This window comes from Natator depressus, chromosome 7, assembly GCF_965152275.1.
Source record: "Natator depressus isolate rNatDep1 chromosome 7, rNatDep2.hap1, whole genome shotgun sequence".
In the NCBI taxonomy this organism is placed as follows: domain Eukaryota; kingdom Metazoa; phylum Chordata; order Testudines; family Cheloniidae; genus Natator; species Natator depressus.
This window is the reverse complement of record NC_134240.1, coordinates 5,944,915-5,964,753: the sequence shown is the minus strand read 5'-3', so window position 1 is coordinate 5,964,753 and position 19,839 is coordinate 5,944,915. Positions and strand designations below refer to the sequence as shown.

The window sequence follows — 19,839 nt, the reverse complement described above, 5'->3', positions numbered from 1 at the left end:
CCCCCACCGCCTTTTCTGAAAATCTTGTAGAAGAACACAGATTCACAGCAGTGTTTTACTGATCGCAGAGGACCACATGCTGCTGCCCTTACTCGTGAAGAGAAATACCGCATGGCACAAGGAGTCCCACCAACATCAGTGGACTCGTGCCTGCAGATTGATAGCAGCTGAGGATCTGTCCCAATGAGACTACTTGTGAACTGAGCTACCATTCAGGGGGAGTAAGGGGCAGGGTGGGGGGGGGGGGCAGAGTGTGACCCACGTCTAATTTTAGCGCTTGGTTTTGTAGGTTGCGAATGGCCACTACAATAATCAGCAGCCACTTAAGTACTGTACTTTAAGGCGTACCGGTCATTTATTGATCATTCTGAGCACAAGCATATAGAATCCCTCCTCCATAACTGGCATAAGAATACAAGCTAGCCTTTCTTTTTCCCTGTTTGTCAAAGAGACACTGCGAGCGCCCATGCGCAATGTTAACCAAACTTCTTCATTTTCCACAGTGCTCTGTGACCTGCGGCAAGGGCTATAAGCAAAGGTTGGTCTCGTGCAGTGAAATTTACACCGAGAAGGATCATTATGAGTACGGTTACCAGAATATAGACAACTGTCCTGGCACCCAGCCACCAAATGTCCACACATGCTACCTCGGGGAATGTCCAGTTTTGGCAACATGGCGAGTTGGCAACTGGGGAAGTGTAAGTTTAATGTTGAGTTGTGGTGCCTGGAGAGAGGCAGTATTACCAAGGGGCGAGAAAGGTTGAAGTTGAGCTGGTGGGTCAAAACATTGGCCCAAAATTGATGCATTGGGTAACACACATTCAGGCAATGGTAGCCTTAGCCTTTGAGACTGTTTCCAAGGGTCCCACACCCAGCAGTCAAACAGCTGACAGCTCCAATGATCACAGCACTGCTGCTGAAGCCAGGTGACTGATAACTCCAGTCACACAACCGTCGTTGCTTCTCTGATCCCTATGTCCCTTCCTTTCCGCTCTCCCCTTCTGTCTTTGCAAGACTGCATGACACAGATCTCTTCCTCCCAGCTCCCCTCCGTGCTCGGCTTGTCTTACTCATGCCTTCCCAGGTAGCTTGTACATCCCAGCAGCCTTTGCACAGATGGCCAAAAAAGAGGAAGTGATCTTTTGCCTGGGATCTAGCAAAAGCGATGGTTGGCCATGTGTTTTGGAATGAAATTCATTCATGTGGATGTTCAAGGCTTATTATGTGAATAATTGATACGCCAAAATTTGGACAAATTTTGAGCATCAACACGTAAAGAATTACACTTTCCTTTCCCCCCTTACTTCAAGTGCTGTGACAGAGCAGTGAAAAGAAACTAGCCTTTCAGTGTAACATTATTATATTGCCAAACCTATTCTGGATCCTAAACCACCAGCTCTGATTTTAGTTAAAAGATGACAATTCACTTTTTTGAAGACTTTTGCTATTCTTTGAAACGTTGTTTCCCCAGTGGCTTTGATTCATTAACACATCTCGGGCATTTAAGGATATGTATCAAATCTTTATGAGGTTATGAGGATTGAGTCAAGCAAAACAGTGTGAAATTTGTCTGACTTAATAGCACTTCTTTTGGGAGTTGCACACACTTCAGAAAGTAAAAATTTGGCTGTTGGTTTGCCCTGTTGTCCTTACCAAACACTGTAAACCATCAGGCTTTGCCAGCCTTTGATTTTCAAAATAATTTAGTGTGGAAATAATTCTCAGCTTTGTTCAAATCCTGGGCCCTGTTCTGCTCCCATAGAAATGTTATGGTTCAGGGACTGATGCAGAGTGATCACTGTGACCCAGGGACGGGCATAAATGGATAATTTATAATTGTCTTTAACATGTGAAGAATGTCTTCACCATCTTACTGTGCACTAGTTAGGAATAAATTTTCAACAGGAACTAGTGATTCTGGCTATCCCATCCTGAGACACCATAAATAGGCCTGATTTTTAGAACTTAATGGGAGTGCTGGTCCTTTTAAAGTGTCTCCAGTTGGGCACCCAAACATGGAGAGCATCCAGAATCACTCTTCGCTTTTGAAAATTCAGGCCTAGAGCTGCGCAAAATGGAATGGTTTCCGTTTGCAGGATCTGGTGTAAACACTTCCTTTGGTTTCAGTCCTTACCCCTGAGATTGCTTTTGAGTTTGGGTTTCAAAGAGAGCCCAGATATAGCCACCATTTCACCTGATCTCTTGCACGGTTTGGATATGAAATCATAAATGAACCCATGTTTGTTCAAAGGGGCCTTTCTGTGACCTGGAGCTGAGCTTCACATTCGTAAGCAAAGACTTGCTTGGATTCAGACTCCTTAATGAATGTTTCTCTGTCGTGCATCCCTGCTGGTGTGAAACAATGTCAATCCACTGGATTGGGCAAGTGGAACGAGCAGCCACTGGGACACTTTGCTTGAGCATATGGTTCACTTGAACCATTTCTGCCCCAATCCAGCAAAGCACTTTAAGGCTGGTGAGTAGTCCTACTGAAAACTGTGGGACTCCTTGTGTGTCTAAAGTTCAACGTGTGCTCGCATGCTATGCTGGTTTGGGGCCTTGGCAACCTGATCTTGACCAGCCGTCTGTGTTTTACCGGCCTAGCACCATAAGCACCAGTCATGGCACAATACTTACCGTGCTTTATTTTATAGTGCTCGGTGACTTGTGGCATTGGAGTGATGCACCGGTCAGTGCAATGCTTGACCAATGACGACCAGGCGAGCGCTTTGTGCCATGCTGATTTAAAACCCGAAGAGAGGAGGACATGTCACAACATCTATGATTGTAAGTCTACAGATTGGTGCTTTCCACTTACGGTGGAGCCAGAGAGGCACCGAGCGCCTGCAGCTCCCATTGACTTCCGTGAGGGCCGCAGTCCTCGGCGCTTCCCGCATCAGGCCCTCGATTCAGAAAAGCGCTGAACATGTGTGTGATTTCACTGGAACCACTCCCATGCTTAAAGATAAGCATATGTTTAGATGCTTCACAGGCTCAGGGCCTAAGCGTTCCCAGAAGGAATGGTGATGTACAATGACAACTTGACTACAACTATTTCAGTGTCATTTCAGGTGAATTACCAAGCAGCTGCCAAGATGTTAAAAGACTCAAAGGTGCCATTGAAGATGGTGAATATTACCTGAAAGTGAAAGGAAGGATATTAAAGGTGTGTTTCGGGAATCTATTCTGCATTTCTTGAAGCTGCAAGATTATCTTGTGTGTACTCCTCACTTCCACCATTGCGTCTCCCACCATGCTTTTTACAGTCAGTGTCTGACAAAATCATGATCTCTCTCACTCTCAGATATATTGTGCTGGGATGCAGACTGGCAGCCCAGAGGAGTATGTGACTCTTGTCAGTGGGTATGCAGAGAATTTCTCTGAAGTGTACGGCTACAGGTAAGCAATCTCTTGGTTCTGAGCTTCATGCCGCTTTGTTTTCCATGGCAATATTTTCCTGTCATGAGTAGAAAGGGTTTTCTTTTGATTTAGATTACATAACCCGACCGAATGTCCGTATAACGGGAGCAGACGAGAAGACTGCCAGTGTAGGAAAGATTACACAGCAGCTGGGTTTTCTGCCTTCGGCAAAGTCAGGCTGGACCTGAACACAATGCAGATAATAAGTGAGTAAAAAACAGGGTCTCTCTTAACCAAATGGAGCTGTAAGGACAGACAAAGAGAGGGAATTCAGTGTGCCATGTTCTTGGGCTGTCTTGTGAAAGACCTTCTTTCATTTTATACCTGATCACCCCAAATCATTCAAATGTAGAGCTCATCAGATCTTTCCCCTGAAAAGCAGTTTAGGTGCACTAGGAATGATTAAACTATATCACCTTAAGACAGGAAAAAACACAGAATAATGACTGTTTTCTCATTCCTTTGAATTATCTGTTACCATGCTGTGAACTCAGCCAGGTTTATGCATTGGTTTGTTGATATTTTTATATTAAATTGGAATCGAATTGCAAATATAACCCTGGAGAACCTGGCCCTGCGTCTTTCTCTCACTCACACATGCCATTAGCTGCAATTGCAGGATAGGGCCCCAGGGATTCAGAGATGCTCATCCCTGCATGGAGCACCCTGGTATATAACTCCCAGTGGTGCAGCTGGAACTGAACTCTGCACTCTTTAAGGGCCTGATCCAATGGCCATTGAAGTCAATAGGAGGATTTCCCTTGACTTCAGTAGGCAATGAGCCAACCCTAGGGAACCAGTCTTACTCCTGTTGAAGGCGATGGGAGCTGTGCTACTGGCTTCAGTGGGAGGAGGATGAGACATATAAATCCTATGTCTGCCATGCCCCTGGACGCTGGGGGTGCATGTCTGATGGCCCACTGAGATTGACTCCAAGAGGAGCGCCGCACACCTACGTCTAAGGGTAGAATTTGGCTGGGTATCAGTTTTCAGTAAATATTTTAAAAATACAACATAGTATTAGTACTGGCATTGAGGGGGCAAAGATTGCAGATTTTTAAAACGGCCGGATAAACCAATCTCACGTGATTGCTATCACTTCCTTTGCAAATTGCTTTAAGCACCCTGGCAATATCCCCACCATGTGAGCTATAGAATCTAGGAGGTTCCGATTTTCAAAGGAGCCTAAGGGGATGAGACACCCCAGTCCCATCGAAATACCAAAGGAAATGGCCATTTAATCTCCATAGACGCCTCTGAAAATCCCAGTCTGATTTGTCATACGTTATTTTAAAACAGTCAGCTGGAATTTTTCACTAAGCCCTTCTAACTTTGAAACAACAGTTTTGTTCTGTTCCACTGCCTTGTTTTGTTTAAGGGAAAATATACACTTTGGATGCTCATATGTTTTGTGTTACTGGTGGGTTCAGATTACTGGGAAATTTTCTGCTGTGAGAATATAACCAAAACCATTATGTCCATGTTAGTTGTTTTTTTCTACACAATCAAATTCATCAAGGTATTTGAAGACATGCACAACTTTCAATATGTGAGGACCCCCATTTGGGTCAGTGCGTTACTCGTGTGCGGAATGTTACACGTGTTCTTAAGCAGCCTGCTGAACTGGGGTTTTACTGCTGCAAAGCCAAGAGACAAGATCTTGCTGAACTCCCTAGAAAAATGTATAAAAGCAAATTGCCCAGATGTCCTGGTTAGCAAATAACATGTTCAAATTTCTCTCTCTCCCCATCTGCCCTCTCTGTGCTGCTCACCAAATAATTTTCTCAGCAACTGATTTACAGTTTGCACGGACACATGATGGTCGACCTGTTCCTTATGCCACTGCGGGGGACTGCTACAGTGCGGCCAAATGCCCACAGGTATTTGACAATAATATTTCTTAGGGACTGGCTCCATTTATTATGTTCAGACTTTATATTAATTACTCTTGATCACATCAGCCCAGCTCCAACAACTGTCACATTCTCATCTCAGCAGTCTGAAACTTTCTTTTGTCTGTACAAAGTGTACTTTCTGTTCTGCAAACAGTCATTGGGTTATTGGGAGACAACCAGCGGGGTTCAAAAAGAGACATTCCATAAAGCCAGGCCTGATCCAACAGCCCAGCACGGGGAGCCAGAATTGACAATAAAGGGGAAACGAGAGTAAAAAAAAAAAAAAGATTGGGGAGGTTTTGCCTGATTCAGTTTGCACTGGTGGGATCTATCAATCTTGGATACTTACCTGGCCCCTGACAGTAGTATCTATGCATCTTGCTTTCTTTAATGCATTTATCCTCACAGCACCCCGGGAGATAGGGCAGTACTATTACCCCCACTTTTCAGATGGGGCACAAAGAGACTAAGTGACTTGCCCAGGAAGTCTGTGGCGAACAAGGGAATTGAACCTGGATCTCCCAAATCCCTGGCTAGCACCTTAAGCTCTGAACCATTCTTCTGCTAGGTTGAGCTATTAGATCAGTGGTTGTCAACCTTTTTCATTTACGGCCCCCTAACACATTTTGGATGGAGGTGCAGACCCCTTTGGAAATTTTAGCCATAGTCTCCGGACCCCCAGGGGTGCGCAGACCACAGGTTGAAAACCTCCATTCTCTGCTAACAACAACCTTTTGCAGACCCCTTAGACATAGTCTGTGGACCCCCAGGGTTGAAAACCACTGTATGAGACAGTCAGAGGTGTGTGATGTAGCGGAATTGCAGGAGTGGGTCTGGGGTAGAGCAGCAGATCTGTGAATCATCAGCCTAACAGTGATGCTTCACGCTGTTCGAGTGGCTGAGGGCACACAGGCTGACTGTACAAAGAAAAAAGGGGAAAGTCAAGCAGGGAACCTCAAGGGACTTCTGCACTAGTGAGAGAGATGCACTAAAGGAGCGGGTGGAGAACAAGGATGGAGATCAAGATAGTACGGTCACAGGGTGCTAAGGCGTAGAGAGAGAGGACAACTTTACCAGCCAGGCCAAGAAGAATGCAACCAAAGAGGGGGTGTGGCTGGAAAGGGGACAGAGCCAAACAGTAGGAGATCAAGGAGAAGGAAGTCAAGTGAGCAGGAATAGGGATCATGCACTTGAGAAGCCAAGAGGCAAAATGGAGGATGGAGATGGGCTTGTCATGAGGTTTGCAGGAAGGTTTTCGGAGGCCAGAGGGAATGTGGCGTATCTGAAGGCTAAGGGGAGAGTGAGGAAAGCGGATGGAAGAAGAAGGTTGAGAGTTGGAAGGGAATGGGGCATTTAGGAGAGAGGAGCAAGAGAGACACCTCAAGTTGGAGATCAGGTTGAAGGAGACCGTGCTGGGAAAGGTGTGTGAAGAGAAAGATTGAGGCAAGTGAAAGGCAGTGGAGAGAGTCCTCCTCAGATAACACACGTGTTCCCACAGAAAATGCAAGCAAGAGGAAGTTGAGAGTCAGAAGCAGAAAGGGGCCAGCTGGGGGTGTGGGCACAGGTGCAGCCAGTGAGCAGCAGAGCAGTTTGGCAAGGAAGATGGTGGCGCTGAAGGCAGAATCAATCAGTCTGCTGACGTCTGTGTGATCTCCTGGTCTCTGCGGCAGGGGAGCGGTGCGCTGGTGTTGGGGCACACACAGCAGAGGGAGAGGAGGGCAAAGGGGCCAAGTGTGGAGATGTTTTTGCAGCCGGCAGAGGAAAGAGAGGGAAGGACAGGCCCAGTGAGCTGGAGAAGTTTGGTTATGACCAATATGCACATTTGGAAATGCTCTAGCGTGCAGGGGGCGCTGGAACGGGAGGCCAGGGGGTCACGGCCCTCCCACTTTTTACCTATCGACGGGAAGGGGAGGGTGGAGAGGAGTGAGTGGGGGGCGGGATCTTAGGGGGAAAGGGTGGTGCAAGGATGGGGGAAGGGTCGGGGTGGGGATGGGGCCTCAGGAGGGCAGGGGCGGTGCGAGGGCGGAGCCTCCGTTCGGGCACTGGTAGCCCCTCCCCCACTTTTAGGGACCTTCTGCCACTCCTGCTAGCATGTAGTAGCTTCACCCTGACGTATACAGTGCTGTACACTATATTGAAATACAATGTGTCAGGAGAAGGCCTGCTTACATTATGTTACAGGTGCCTCATTTAGCCTTCTAGGTGTCCTCAGCTTCCAGCACAACCAGCGTATAACACTGTTGAATTCTGGAGTAAGAATAACGAGTGATCAGTTCTGAGAGTAAGAACTTGTTTCTCGACCTTCGTCATAATGGGAGGGTCTGGGAGCAAGGTTTAGTGAATAAGGAGTCCAGGAAGCTGACGGAGGAAGAGAGGTCTCTCCATTTCCTTGCCTTCCAAGCTGATGTCTTTCTGTACAGCACCATGTCTCAGGGACTGACTTGTTACTTCAGGAACGTTCATGAATGTTGATTTCTCTCCACCTAAGTAGATATTTGGCATTTAATGTACTCGCTACCTCGGGAAATTCACATTCCCGAGGTAGCGAGTACATGGAGCACAGCTAGCCGCGATCTGCCTTTGCCTAGCAGAGCAGCCATCTTGGACTCCAGGTCAGGCTGAGATAACAGCCAGCAGATTCACAGACTTTGTGTTAGGTGGAAAGGGGTATTTCAAAGCGCAAAGTCAAGTGGGTGTTTGCTAATGGGAGTTATGCATAGGCATCAAGTGTAGACTTACCCCTTCATTTTTTGAGCATTTTTTGCTTCTGGAAATAAAAGGGGAGTTAAGTTAAGGACATACCTAAAAACCAAACAAAACAGAGTTTTGATTTTGATTTAAGTTGGGGTGGGGGAGAAGATAGGACAAAATAAGGTCATGGATGCCCTCTGTGGGTGAGAAGGGAGAAAAAAAAGCTCCGAAGCGAGGCTGAGTTGGATGCAGTTCTCTTCCATGTTCCAGGAGCTGATGAAGCAGCTTGCAATGGGAAGGCCAAGAATGCCCTCAGCTGGCCAGTGGTGGGAAAGCAGCCCTCTCCTTTGAAGCCCCAAATGAAAAGAAATTCTTAATCTGAGTCATGCTGTGATTTGTACAATATGTGCTAATCACTCTCAGGGCTTGGAAAAATTGAAAACATTGCCGGCGAGATCTTGTTAGAAAAATGACACCGTGGCATGTTGTTACAGAAGCGTGCTTGCAACAATGAAGAATAACATAATTTAAATATGGCTCAGGGGTTATGTGGGGTCTCAGGTTCCTTGTGCATCCCTCTCCGAGCGCTTTTTGACTGAGCCATTTCAGAAGGTATGTCTTTGTGGTAATCGATGTGTTTTTGTGTTTTTAGGGTCGCTTTAGCATTGATCTTTACGGAACAGGCCTTTCACTAACAGAAACAGCAAAATGGATCTCGCAAGGGAATTACGCGGTGTCGGAAATTCAAAAATCCCCAGTAAGAGAATGAGCGTATTAATTCTGAATCTGGTTATACCTGCTAATGGGAGGTACCTAATTTCTGTGTGCCACATTATCTTGCATAGAATCATTCTTCTAACAGCATATCATAATGAAATCTAATGTAGGCATTAGATATGTGAAGCATAGCCCATAACTTTGTGTGCGTGTGTGTTTTGGAGTAGGACAGGTGTAGTAAACTTAACTTCATTTGAATTATTGCAATTAATTAATGGGTCTGTTTAACCGTGAAGCTAAAATCACTGAACACCGTGGTGCAGACGCATCTTTCGTTAGCAGGATGGACCACATTCTGTGACCCTGCCTCAGGAAAAGTTCTTGCTGGGAGCTTTGCCTGAGTCAGGGCTGCAAAATTTGACCTCATCGGCCTTTTCTATCTATAATGTCTAATTTCATGACCAAGAGCAATCAGTAAAACCAATAATGGGGGTGTGGCCATTATTATTTGCTTGCAGGAGTTTTTAGAGGCTCCAGCCAGGAATCAGGATCCCATTTCACTAGGCACTGTACACAAATATAATGAAGAAGACAGTCCCTGCCCCCAGGCAGCTTAACTCTTTTGGCTGCTAGAGCAGTTAATCTTAAAGACTCACTTAGTCAGTGTTTGTCCATCTGTGTGGGTAGATATTCGGGTTAGATGCTGGCTTATCCCTGGTAAGTATTAGATGCTGGTTGTGACAGACATGGTAATTTCCTGCAGTATGCTTGGAAAACCTTACTGAATTAAGTTTACGTATCTTTGGAGTCCAATGTATTAAATGCCGAGGTTCTGCATTATTGTGGGCTGGGGTGATGAAGGGGCTATATTGAACAATGCAGTAGACAAGAATGATCTTTTGGGACAATATGCAGGACGTGGAATTCCTGGGGAATCTCAGGGAGGAGGTGAATACAGATGCCATCTGCTGGTTCGCCAAAACGCAACCTTTTGAAGCCAGGCCCAGAGGAAGGGATTGTTGTCTGCTCATTACCTGTTTCCGAAGGTTGGGGATCAAAGGCCGAGGCTGAAAAAAGAAACAGGCTGCTCTGTGCTGTCGGTGTCTTGTTCTGAGCTGAGGCTGTTATGAACTTGTAACCACAAAAACAACCCATTGGGGAGGTTTGAGGGACTAACTCCGATCAGAGCCCTTGTTAGAGTTGGAGAGTGATCTCTGGTCAGCTTATTAGCATGTGTGTATGCAGGGAACTGTGCTGTCTAGAAAAACCCTGTTCAGGAGGGGGAGAGGCAGGGGTCTCCACCCAAGAGAGGTGATGGCCAAAGAGCCTGGAGCCTAAAGTAGGTGCCCCTGAGGGACCACAGAGGCGGAAATACAGGTGCAGTTGCCCTGAAGTGTGGTGCTGGTATTACTTAGAGAAGGAAAGAGGAGAAAGGCAGATGGGGTGGCAGACAGTGGGAGAAGAGGGTGTCAAGGTATGAGGTGAGAAGAGAGGGGGGGGAAAAGTGAGAAAAGATAAAGACTGAAGCTAGCGGAGAGGAAGAGAAGAACCAAGCAGGAGAGTCATTCTTGGGCTGTAATGTCTTCAGGCTGCGTCCTCTTAGAGGTCATGGCTAAGGTTTTCAGAGGAGCCTCAGCGGATTTCGAGGGGAACTGGACATCTGACTTGCTTGCAGCATGTGGTCAGTGGGAGGTGAGGGGACAGCAGCATTTCAATGCAAGACTGTCCCTCATCCCTGTGGATATTCGCCTCTTACACCTTCCCCCCTCCAGATATTGATCATGCTTTGAACTCTGAGAATCAGTGCTAACTTTTGGAAGCGATTTTGTTCATTATTTCCAGAGTCTGGTATTATCCAGACATCAGTGCCTCAGAGAGCCCCCATCTACAACCCCATGTCACCATAAGCATTTCACATTTATACCGTGCATTACTTTCCTGTTCTATGGCTTGGTTATTATTATTACTGTTGCTCCGTGGCCCAAGCGGCTAGCCAGTTATCCAGGTTTTGCAGGATTGCTTCCGTTAGGAGAGATGGAAGATACAAGTCAGGTATATTCTTTGCTGCAATCCTATTTATTTACAAAGAATGTGCACAACCTCCTGTTTCCCTGAACACAGTAAGAACAAACAAAAGCAGGTGGTTACCTTGCTTCCAAGCCTGCCTCTCCAGGCAGTCATGTGTCCCAAGGAACTCTCTCTCTGCTCTCTTTCTCAGGGTCATGCTCACCACTGCTGCTCTCACAGTCTGTTCGCTTCACATGCACACACGTGGCATGTCAAACAAGCCCTTGGCCCTGTGTTTGCAATCAGTCCCAAAGAAACCTTTTTTCCCTCAGTTAGTTCTTGCTCAGGCTTGTCGTGCACCCCAATGCCTTGGGCAGTGGCTTCTACTGTTTTCGTTATCACTATCTAAAAGGAGATTAATTGCTTCTTCCAGTTGCCATTTAACCAGGTCTCATGATTAAAGCCCTGCCTGATGGCAGCCATTCCCACCATCCAGCATAACATCATTTATTATTTGTATTGTGACAGTGCCTAGAAGCCATGCTTATGGCCCAGGACCCTATTGTGTGAGGTGCTGTTCAAACTCAGATGCTCTTCGATAAGGATAATGCCACTGGTGTCTGAGCTGGTGCTTTCTTCTGGTGTTAGTCAGTCTGGACTCTCATAACAATGACGTGTTTCGTTCTCAACCTTTTTATCTCACTTTGCTAAAGATTATATTTTGGTGGGAAGGGGGAGAGGGCTTGGATCCGGCAGTCAGTTTTGTGCCTGATTATGGACTAAGGTCAGAGCCCATCCGTAGGGGTGGTGAGGCCCTGTACTGCCCCAGGGCTAGTACCAGGCGGCAGAATACCTCCCTGAACTCCCCCAGTACAAGGGGCACTTGCAGCCACTCCGATGCCCGCCCTTCCTGTGCACCAGTCCCTCTCTGCTGACCAGTGCATGGAGTGTGGTGGGGAAACAGATGTAGCTTTCCCTCTTCTCTGCCCCTTCTGGCTCCTCTGAGGGCACTGAGCGCTCCTAGAGTAATAGGAACAAAGCAATCTCTGCTCCCACCTTAGTGCAGGGGAGTCCAGCCATGGCCCTGTCCTCTTCTCCTGCATCCCTTTGCCTCTCTCCTCTCTTTCCTTGCAAGGTTAGCAATTCTGTCTGGTCCTTTGGGGGGCAGCTCAGTGCTGGGGGAAGCTCCTTGTGCTGCGCCCCACTCTGCACCCATGTCAGGGCCCAGCAGAATCCAGTCTTAGATTGGTGTTTGTCAGTTTCAGGGTTCTCTGTTTCCCTTGCGACAGCTGATGACATCACTGGTACCTAATACTGGAGAGGAACAGCTGCTTCTGCTCCACTTTAGCTGCCAGTGAGCTCGGGACGCAAAGCCCTGGGTCCGAGTCGTGGCCAGGACAGATCTATTCAGCTCCCCTTCAGGAAGGAGAAGCTTCAGCAGTCGAGTTAGGTGCTGGGAGAGGCAAATGAGGCAATTATAGTTGGCAGAATTAAAACAGACCCTGAGGCACATGGCTTAGTTTGATTACCCTTTTGGCAACCTCCTTGGCATACTTCTTGGGGTGTAAGTGCCAGAGCAAACCGAAGGAGAGAAGAAATACCAATCAGAGATGAGAGCGGTCTGCTACAATCACAGATCAATAGCACCAAGCACAGGAGAGAGTTCATACACTGCAGTTTACAAATAAGTGCTCTGTGCAGGCTTGCACTGCACTTAAGTCCAATTTTCAGGTAATTTATGGCTCAATTCCCCTCTGAAGAGTGTCTGTCTGTGGAAATGACATGGGGGGGCAGGGGGGGATGCTCTGTAGACAATAGGCGGAGGAGAGCACCAGATTCAAATCTCAGTTACTCTGGTGTCAATCCATTGAATCTGATGGGGTTACACTGGTTTAACGGAGATCAGACTCAGGCCTAAGGTCTTCTCATTCTTATCTGTCTTTCATCATCTATCAGTGGTCTACAGCAGGGGTAGTCAATATGTGGACTGCAGGTCAAATCTGGACTGCCAGACACTTGTGAACAGACCCAGAAATCTTTTTTTATTTACTTGAGGTGGTGGGTGGTTATTGGTGGGGTTATTTGTTTTTTTCTTATTTTCCTTTGGAGTCTGGACCTTGACCAAGAAATCTGGACCTTGATAAGGGATAGTTGACTGCCCCGGTCTACAGCTTAGAAAGGCTGGAGAACGATGTACAAATCTGGGAGAATAGCAGCCAGATCTAGTGATCTCCACATTTCCACATCATCACTTTTTGTCACACCTGGGGCTGCTGAGCCTCACCAGGCTTTTCCCCCGGAAATAAACACTTGGATGTAGTGTTGGCAAACATCTTTCCTTGCCTTTCACATGCTCGGTAACATTTGAGGTGCAGTTTCTTTCCAGCTGTCTTGTTTCTCCTGTCTAATCTGTGATCCTGTCCAAGGGGAGGAGACGAGTAATTCACTCATAAGAAAGTTCTCTCTGTGGGGGCAAGCTGGAGAAAGCTCAGGCCTAGAGGACTTCCCAGCAAATGGCCTCTTCCTTGGGTGTCATTTCTTTTGGCAGTTCACAAAAACTCTACTTTCTCTGCATTCAAATGCATTTGTGCATCAGTTCACAAATACTCTACTTTCTCTGCATTCAAATGCTCAGCATCTGACCTATTAGCCATAAATGTAATTACCTTTGCATCAAAGGAAAAAATAGCTGTTAATTTATACATCGTTATAGATTTTGGGGAGGAATTTTTTCCCTTCCAATAAACTTTTTCAGTTTTATTATTAAAACACCCACAGACTCGGGTATCTGGAAATGGCGGCATTTGATTTTCTCTGGTGTGACATGGTTTGAGACATCATTTCTGATTTTTCCCACAGGATGGTACCAAAGTAATAGGGAAATGTGGTGGTTACTGTGGAAAGTGCACTCCATCATCTGGAACAGGCCTCGAGGTTCAAGTGTTATAGCAACGGTAGGTTCCCCTTGTTTTTGGTGCTAAGGGAAATCATTCCAGGAATGTATTGCTCAAGAAAAACACTCCTGAGTCCTATTGTCAAACCAGATTTAGGCACCTAGAATTCTGTCTGCTTGGGACTTAGGTATTTTTTAAAATGTTACCCTGAGTGCCTAAGTCTCTTTTGAAAATGGGACTTGGGCTTTGGGCTTCTAAGTCACTTAAGTGCTTTTGAAAATGTTATCCAGTATTTAAACTCCACTGGTATTAAAATTTGACTTGTATATAATGCCTTTAATTCCAAAGGGATTATCAAACAACCATATAAATTCATACGGCTTCACAGATACTCAGCCACCATTGGGATGGAGAGGACTGCCAGCTGGCACATACAACACTAGGCAGGGAATTGCTTTATGTCCTAGACACCAGGACAAACCACTCCACTTGAAGAAAATACCAGAGGTCATATGGACCAAATTTTCAGAGAAAGTCCACATGCAAAAAGGCATGTTCATTTGTGGACCTACATGTATGCCTGCATTTTCCATGATTGTACGCACATTTACTGAAATTACATGTGCAGAATGGGGATTTAGACATCTAAATATTGATTTGCAGCAATTACACATGCAGTCATGGTAAGTGCAGTGGTAAATCACATGTGTCCAGTCTTCAGTGTTCAAATTGCCCACTGAAAATTTAGTCCCCCATTTCCATGTAGGCTGGGCCTCTGTTTTTAAGATGTTGTCCAAAAGACCCCACACTGGAGATGGGTTGATTTTACTCAGAAGTACAAAGAGTTGTGCTCCCTCCGTTCTCAGCTGGAGTACAGCCCCTTCGACCATAGCCAGCAGGGGTCAATTAGAGCCCCTCCTCTAACTTACACCAGGCCCTCAGGCTGAGCAGCTACACTCTAGAATCAAGGATCCAGTTACACTTAGGGTTGTGGTTCCTTGATGGCTTCCCCCATCCCGGGCTGAGTGGATCACAGCATAAACCGCTTGATTCTGCACCATTAAACTTCATGGGAATTTGTCGATTTTCTTGAATGGGAGCAGGGTCAAGCTCAGGGAAACAGTGAGACTGACGGTACACACAGAACTGTCATATGCAAACTGAAAAAGGTGGAGAAACAGGTTTTCTCTGCTCTTTTCAGCTCTTGCAACCTTAGGTGCTACCTGTAACAATAGCAGATATAACACTTTTACATGGATATTTGATTTTCGAGTTGGCTTCCGCAAGCTGTTCTGGCTCCAAGTCCTTTTCTGATATAAAAAGTCAATGTTTCAAAAGCGAAGATAACCATCTTACTAAACCATGTAACTTGTTTGTATATTTCAGGTTTTCTGAAAGCAGGGAGATGAGATGGATGAAGGATAGTGTTGCAATACCTCTGCCTTCTACTTTTGTTCTTGTGTGTGTGTGTATGTGTGTGTGTGTATATATATATTGTATATTCTTAATGATGTAAAGTATAATATTTATGGCTGGAATTATTTATTTTGATTTAATATTTTTGTACGTAAAATGTTTATATTAAGGCTGCTTTTGCTGTTTTTTGTGTTAAACCTTGCAGTCAAACCACTGCATTTTACGTACTCTACATTATATGTAGCATTATGACAAAAGTGATACTTCATTGTCACTGTACTCAATTGTTTACTTTCAATCAGTAATTTTTCGTCTTGTTACAGGCTGCTTTGGCCTTTCAAGGTGCTACACAATTTGCATAGGGGTATTTTTGGCATTTCAATACAATCTTTTTATAAGGAAAATAGAGCAGGTTGGGGGTTTGGGGCTTGTTTTTTTTTACTTATTAGGCAGACAGCACTAAGGGAACAAATGAAAAATGAATACAGTGTTTGCTGTACTATCAGTCATTATCTTTTAGGTATATTTTTAATTTCATATGACCTCTGTGGCCAGTGCTATCAATCGCTGGTTTGGTGCTACCACAATGTATTTATTAATTCTCTGTAGCTTTAGACAGTTAGATACAGTACCACCATAGAGAAAGGGGGGAAATGGATGGATGAGCCAATTAAGATAAACTAAGGTCTAACCCAAACCTTAGGATCTCACCCTGCTAATGGGTCCAAAACTTGAAACCCATTTTTAAGGCTCGCAAAACCTTGGTTACATTTTTAAAATTACTATATTCTAATTGCATCCGCTGTGGGACTTCCGTCTGGAAATGGGGTGCTGGATTTGTCCAAGACAGTGTGATTGGGCCATATGTTCCCATGGTGTGTATGCTGAAAAGTATAGCAAAATCTGCCTCAAAATTGTAAGAAGCCAAACCCGCCTACTTCGTATTATGCTCTTGGGAGTGGGGTCTGCAGAAATGTGGGAGGGGTCATGGAACAGCCAGGACACCCTGGAAAAACATCCTAACTTACCTGACAATGCATAAGTTACTGTTCTGGGCTATACTAACTCAATATCAGCAGACATCTGGAATGCTTCAGTGGATTTCTATACATACAGGGCCATCTGCAAACAAGAGGGGACGAGTAAGCTTCATCTCAGACTTACAAGGTGTTTCAATCAGATCACTTTGAACGTGCAAACACCCGGCCCCTCTTACACATGCTGGTTAATGTGTATTAGTGCATTGCTTCGCTCTTCCCCAGCAAAGCATCTGTAATCTTTGGGTTTCTTCCATCCATGCGCAACTGATTCTGTAGTCCTTGTTCAAGAATAGCTCCCACTGGAGTCAAAGTTTGGCTGAGTGAGGACTGCAGAAGGGTCTTTGTCTGTATGTCACCAGCCTTGCTGCCTATTACATATAGACCATCTACTCAGAACTCAGCAGTACGTCTGTGGTGGTGACTTGGCGAGACTATTTTTGTAGACGATGACTCTGCCCTTTAGTTCTTTCCCTACAGTTTTACTACACATGGGAACATATTGCCCATTCTCACTATATTTTTGGTGTGATCAGAAGCCAGGAACTCTCAAGAACAGTATGGGAGGGAACATCATGGGACTTTCATCAATGTGGGAAACCAAAGAGTTTATCCAAAAAATTGGATAAATACCTATACTCTTGAGTGCACACACTTACCAAACCCAACCTCAGAACTTTTTGAGCTCCTGTTAACCTGCATTATACTTCAGCCATCACTAAGTAGAGCAAATGTAATCAGTTTGTTGAAACCTATAGTATCGATAAACTACAATCATAGAAATGTAGGGCTGGAAGGGACCTCGATAGGTCATCTAGTCCACTCCCCTGCATTAAGGCGGGACTAATTGTTATCTAGACTGTCCCTGGCTGGGATTGTCTAATCTGTTCATGATCATGTCCACTGATTTATAATCCATGCCTTTGCTAGGCTATCGTCAGCATCTTTATTCTGCCATCTAAACTTGGTCTATTTTAGAATGAAAATTGCTAGCCAGATCCCCAGTGGGTATAAATTGACATCGCGCTATTAAAATCAACAAGGTTATGCTAATTTCCACCACTCGGAAACTCTGACTTTTGCCTACTTTGTCAAATGTTGCCTAAGAATTCATGCATTTAATGTTTGGATCCAAAAAGAAGATACATTATCCCATATGCATTTTGCATTTTATATTTCACCAAGTTGTAGGATATGGTCCTACGGCAGTCAGATGAATCGTTTATCACCAACCTGGGTTGTATGTTGGTGAGTCATGGTAATGAAATGACACCCGCAATATTTTTTGAGAAAATGCCAAAAATACCATTTCAAAGTATGTTTTATTAAAAAAAACAAAATCAGGGCGAGGTGGGAGAGAGTAGCTATGAAATCATGATTTTGTGATTACTACTCGTCATTAATGCTTCTGTCCTGTAGGGAAAAAGGGAAAATTGCACTAACTTTTGGAGAAAAACCAATGGTGCTCAATTAATGCTTGGACAGTGCAGGCTGATTTTATTTTCTGGAATGAAGTGAACGAGTATTTATAAAAAAGAAATAATATTTAGACCTGTACGCATTCCTTTCTACCATGTAGTTTAATAACCGCCGGCAACAGAGGCAAGAGAAAGCTAAAATTATGAAATAAAGTGTAAGGGAATTATTTATAGTTGCTTATCTTTAGAATCACTGATAGATTTAAATAAGTTAGAAGAAAAGGTGGGGACCACTGAGATATTCGTTCTTGTAACGTAAATATAATTCTATTTTTTGCTGTACCAATGCCATTATTTTTCTAAAAATTGTTTTTTTCCAAGCACTTTCCTGTACAAGGTTATTTTTTTTCTTTTCTTACCGCCAAAAGGAAATGAAAAGATCTGTAGCATGTGCATTTGTGGTCTCTTTTTGCCATCATCGCAGCTCACTACATGTGCGCTATTGTAGAGACCAAATACTTTGTATGCAAGGGAATAATTCGTTGCTGATCAAAGTGAATGTTACACTAACATCTCTTTTCCCAAGCTTTTGATTGCTGGAGTTCTTCAGTGCAAAGGAATGAAGGAACCATTGGAGACGTAGTACCCACATTATCAAAAGTTTCGGAAGGTAGGAATAAGGTGAAATATCATGGGCCACATCCTCAGCTGGTGGAAATAGAGTAGTAGCTCCAATGAGGCCCACGCTAATTTAAAGAGTTAATCAAAAATGGATGTCTTTTGGAAGGAGGGATGGTCCCGGGGTTAGGACACTACACTGGGATTTGGGAGAACTGGGTTCAAGTTTCTGCTCTGCCACAAACTCCCTGTGTGACCTTGGGTCAGTCACTTAGCTTTTCTGTACCTCAGATCGTCTCTCTGTAGAATGGGGATAATAGTACGGCCCTGCCTCACAGGGGTGTTGTGAGGATCAATCTAATAAGGGTCAAGAGGGGCTCAGATAGTGGGTGATATATATGTACCTTATATAGAACTATGAAAAGCTAGATGAATATTAAATATGTAAGGAAGTCTGAACACAAGATAAAATTGGGTTCAAGGCAGGGAGATTTCAAAAAAACATCCTACAGGAGCGTTACCAAACAATGATACATTCCACCGAGAATACTGTATCTTAGAGTTTGTCTATATGATGTGTTAGTCTGCACCAGAGGGGTATATGTTTTAGTCTGCACAAGTGTGTCACGTACTAACTGGCCCATGTGGGCCCTGCTGGCATGTGCGAAAAATTCCCCAGTGTGTGTTAACGTAGAACTGTTTGAAACGGGACTATGTTAACATGTAGTAGGAAACTCTGAATACATGCCAGCAGGGTCCACGCAGGCCAGTGCGCAGCCTGTTAGTGCAGACTAAAATTTACACCCTTCTGGTGGGACTAATGCTCTATGTAGACAAGCACTAACAGATTCCCCAGCTTGCCTGAACCTGGTGGGTATGCACTTGGCACAGCTAAGCCATGCCTCTGCTGCCACTGGTAGTGTGCTCCTGGGGGAATTCTGCACCACTGCCCGTGCGCAGAATTCATGTCTCCCGCAGATTTCTTTGCTTCCCTGCAGAAAAATGACTTCTGATGGGAAAGTAAAGGGAAGCTGCAAAAGCAGTCATGCACCTCTCCCTGGCAGCACAGGCAGGTTGGCTCGGGTGCCCGGAGCAGCTGGTAGAGACTTAAATCACCACCAGGAGGGGGTGAGCTGGGCAATCATGCAAGCTATTGCAGCAAGCTCAGCATGGAGGGGCAGGGCTTCAGGGTGTTTCTGAGGAGATAGGCATGGGGTAGGCTCTCACCCCTCAGGCAGAGCAGAATGAACCAGCCTGCCTGCTTAGTGAATTGTTCCCATTGTCTTTGTGATTTCCCACAGGAGTATAAAACAGGTGCAAAAGTTTTAAGGCTCCTTCGCATTGCCAGAGCGGTGTAAAGGGCAGTGTGGCCTTATAAATGCTTATGGTGCTTTCATGATTAGAACTGGTCTAAATATTTGGACTGAAAAAATTTCCTATCAAAATGTGCTACATGAACTGTTTGCTACTGACCTTTTTGGAGACGGTCAGTAGCCAATACAAATTGTGAGTTTGAGTCCCCAGCCCTCACTTGCTCTTCAGTTACCTATGATGTAACACTGAGCATATGGCTGCATATATTTGTTGACTAATAACTAGAAATAAAGGGTCAAACCTAGCTCCATTACTATTAGGCAAGGGGGTTTGTGGATTTCCTCCAATGCTCCCCACTGCCATTCTCCATCCATTGTACTGTAGTTTAAATAAATTACCTAAATAATTGAAA

At 44.9% G+C, this 19,839-nt stretch overlaps 1 protein-coding gene across 1 annotated transcript in view; it reads left to right on the top strand.

Moving 5' to 3' along the window:
- Positions 1-19,839, top strand: part of ADAMTS9 (ADAM metallopeptidase with thrombospondin type 1 motif 9) — a 136,813-nt gene extending 116,974 nt beyond the window's left edge. The window contains exons 33-41 of the mRNA XM_074957398.1: positions 504-698; positions 2,655-2,787; positions 3,072-3,166; positions 3,305-3,399; positions 3,493-3,626; positions 5,209-5,300; positions 8,659-8,763; positions 13,590-13,684; positions 15,011-19,839. Of these exons, the coding sequence (XP_074813499.1) occupies positions 504-698; positions 2,655-2,787; positions 3,072-3,166; positions 3,305-3,399; positions 3,493-3,626; positions 5,209-5,300; positions 8,659-8,763; positions 13,590-13,679 (939 nt within the window). The 3' untranslated portion in view covers positions 13,680-13,684; positions 15,011-19,839. The remainder of the gene's footprint in view (positions 1-503; positions 699-2,654; positions 2,788-3,071; positions 3,167-3,304; positions 3,400-3,492; positions 3,627-5,208; positions 5,301-8,658; positions 8,764-13,589; positions 13,685-15,010) is intronic.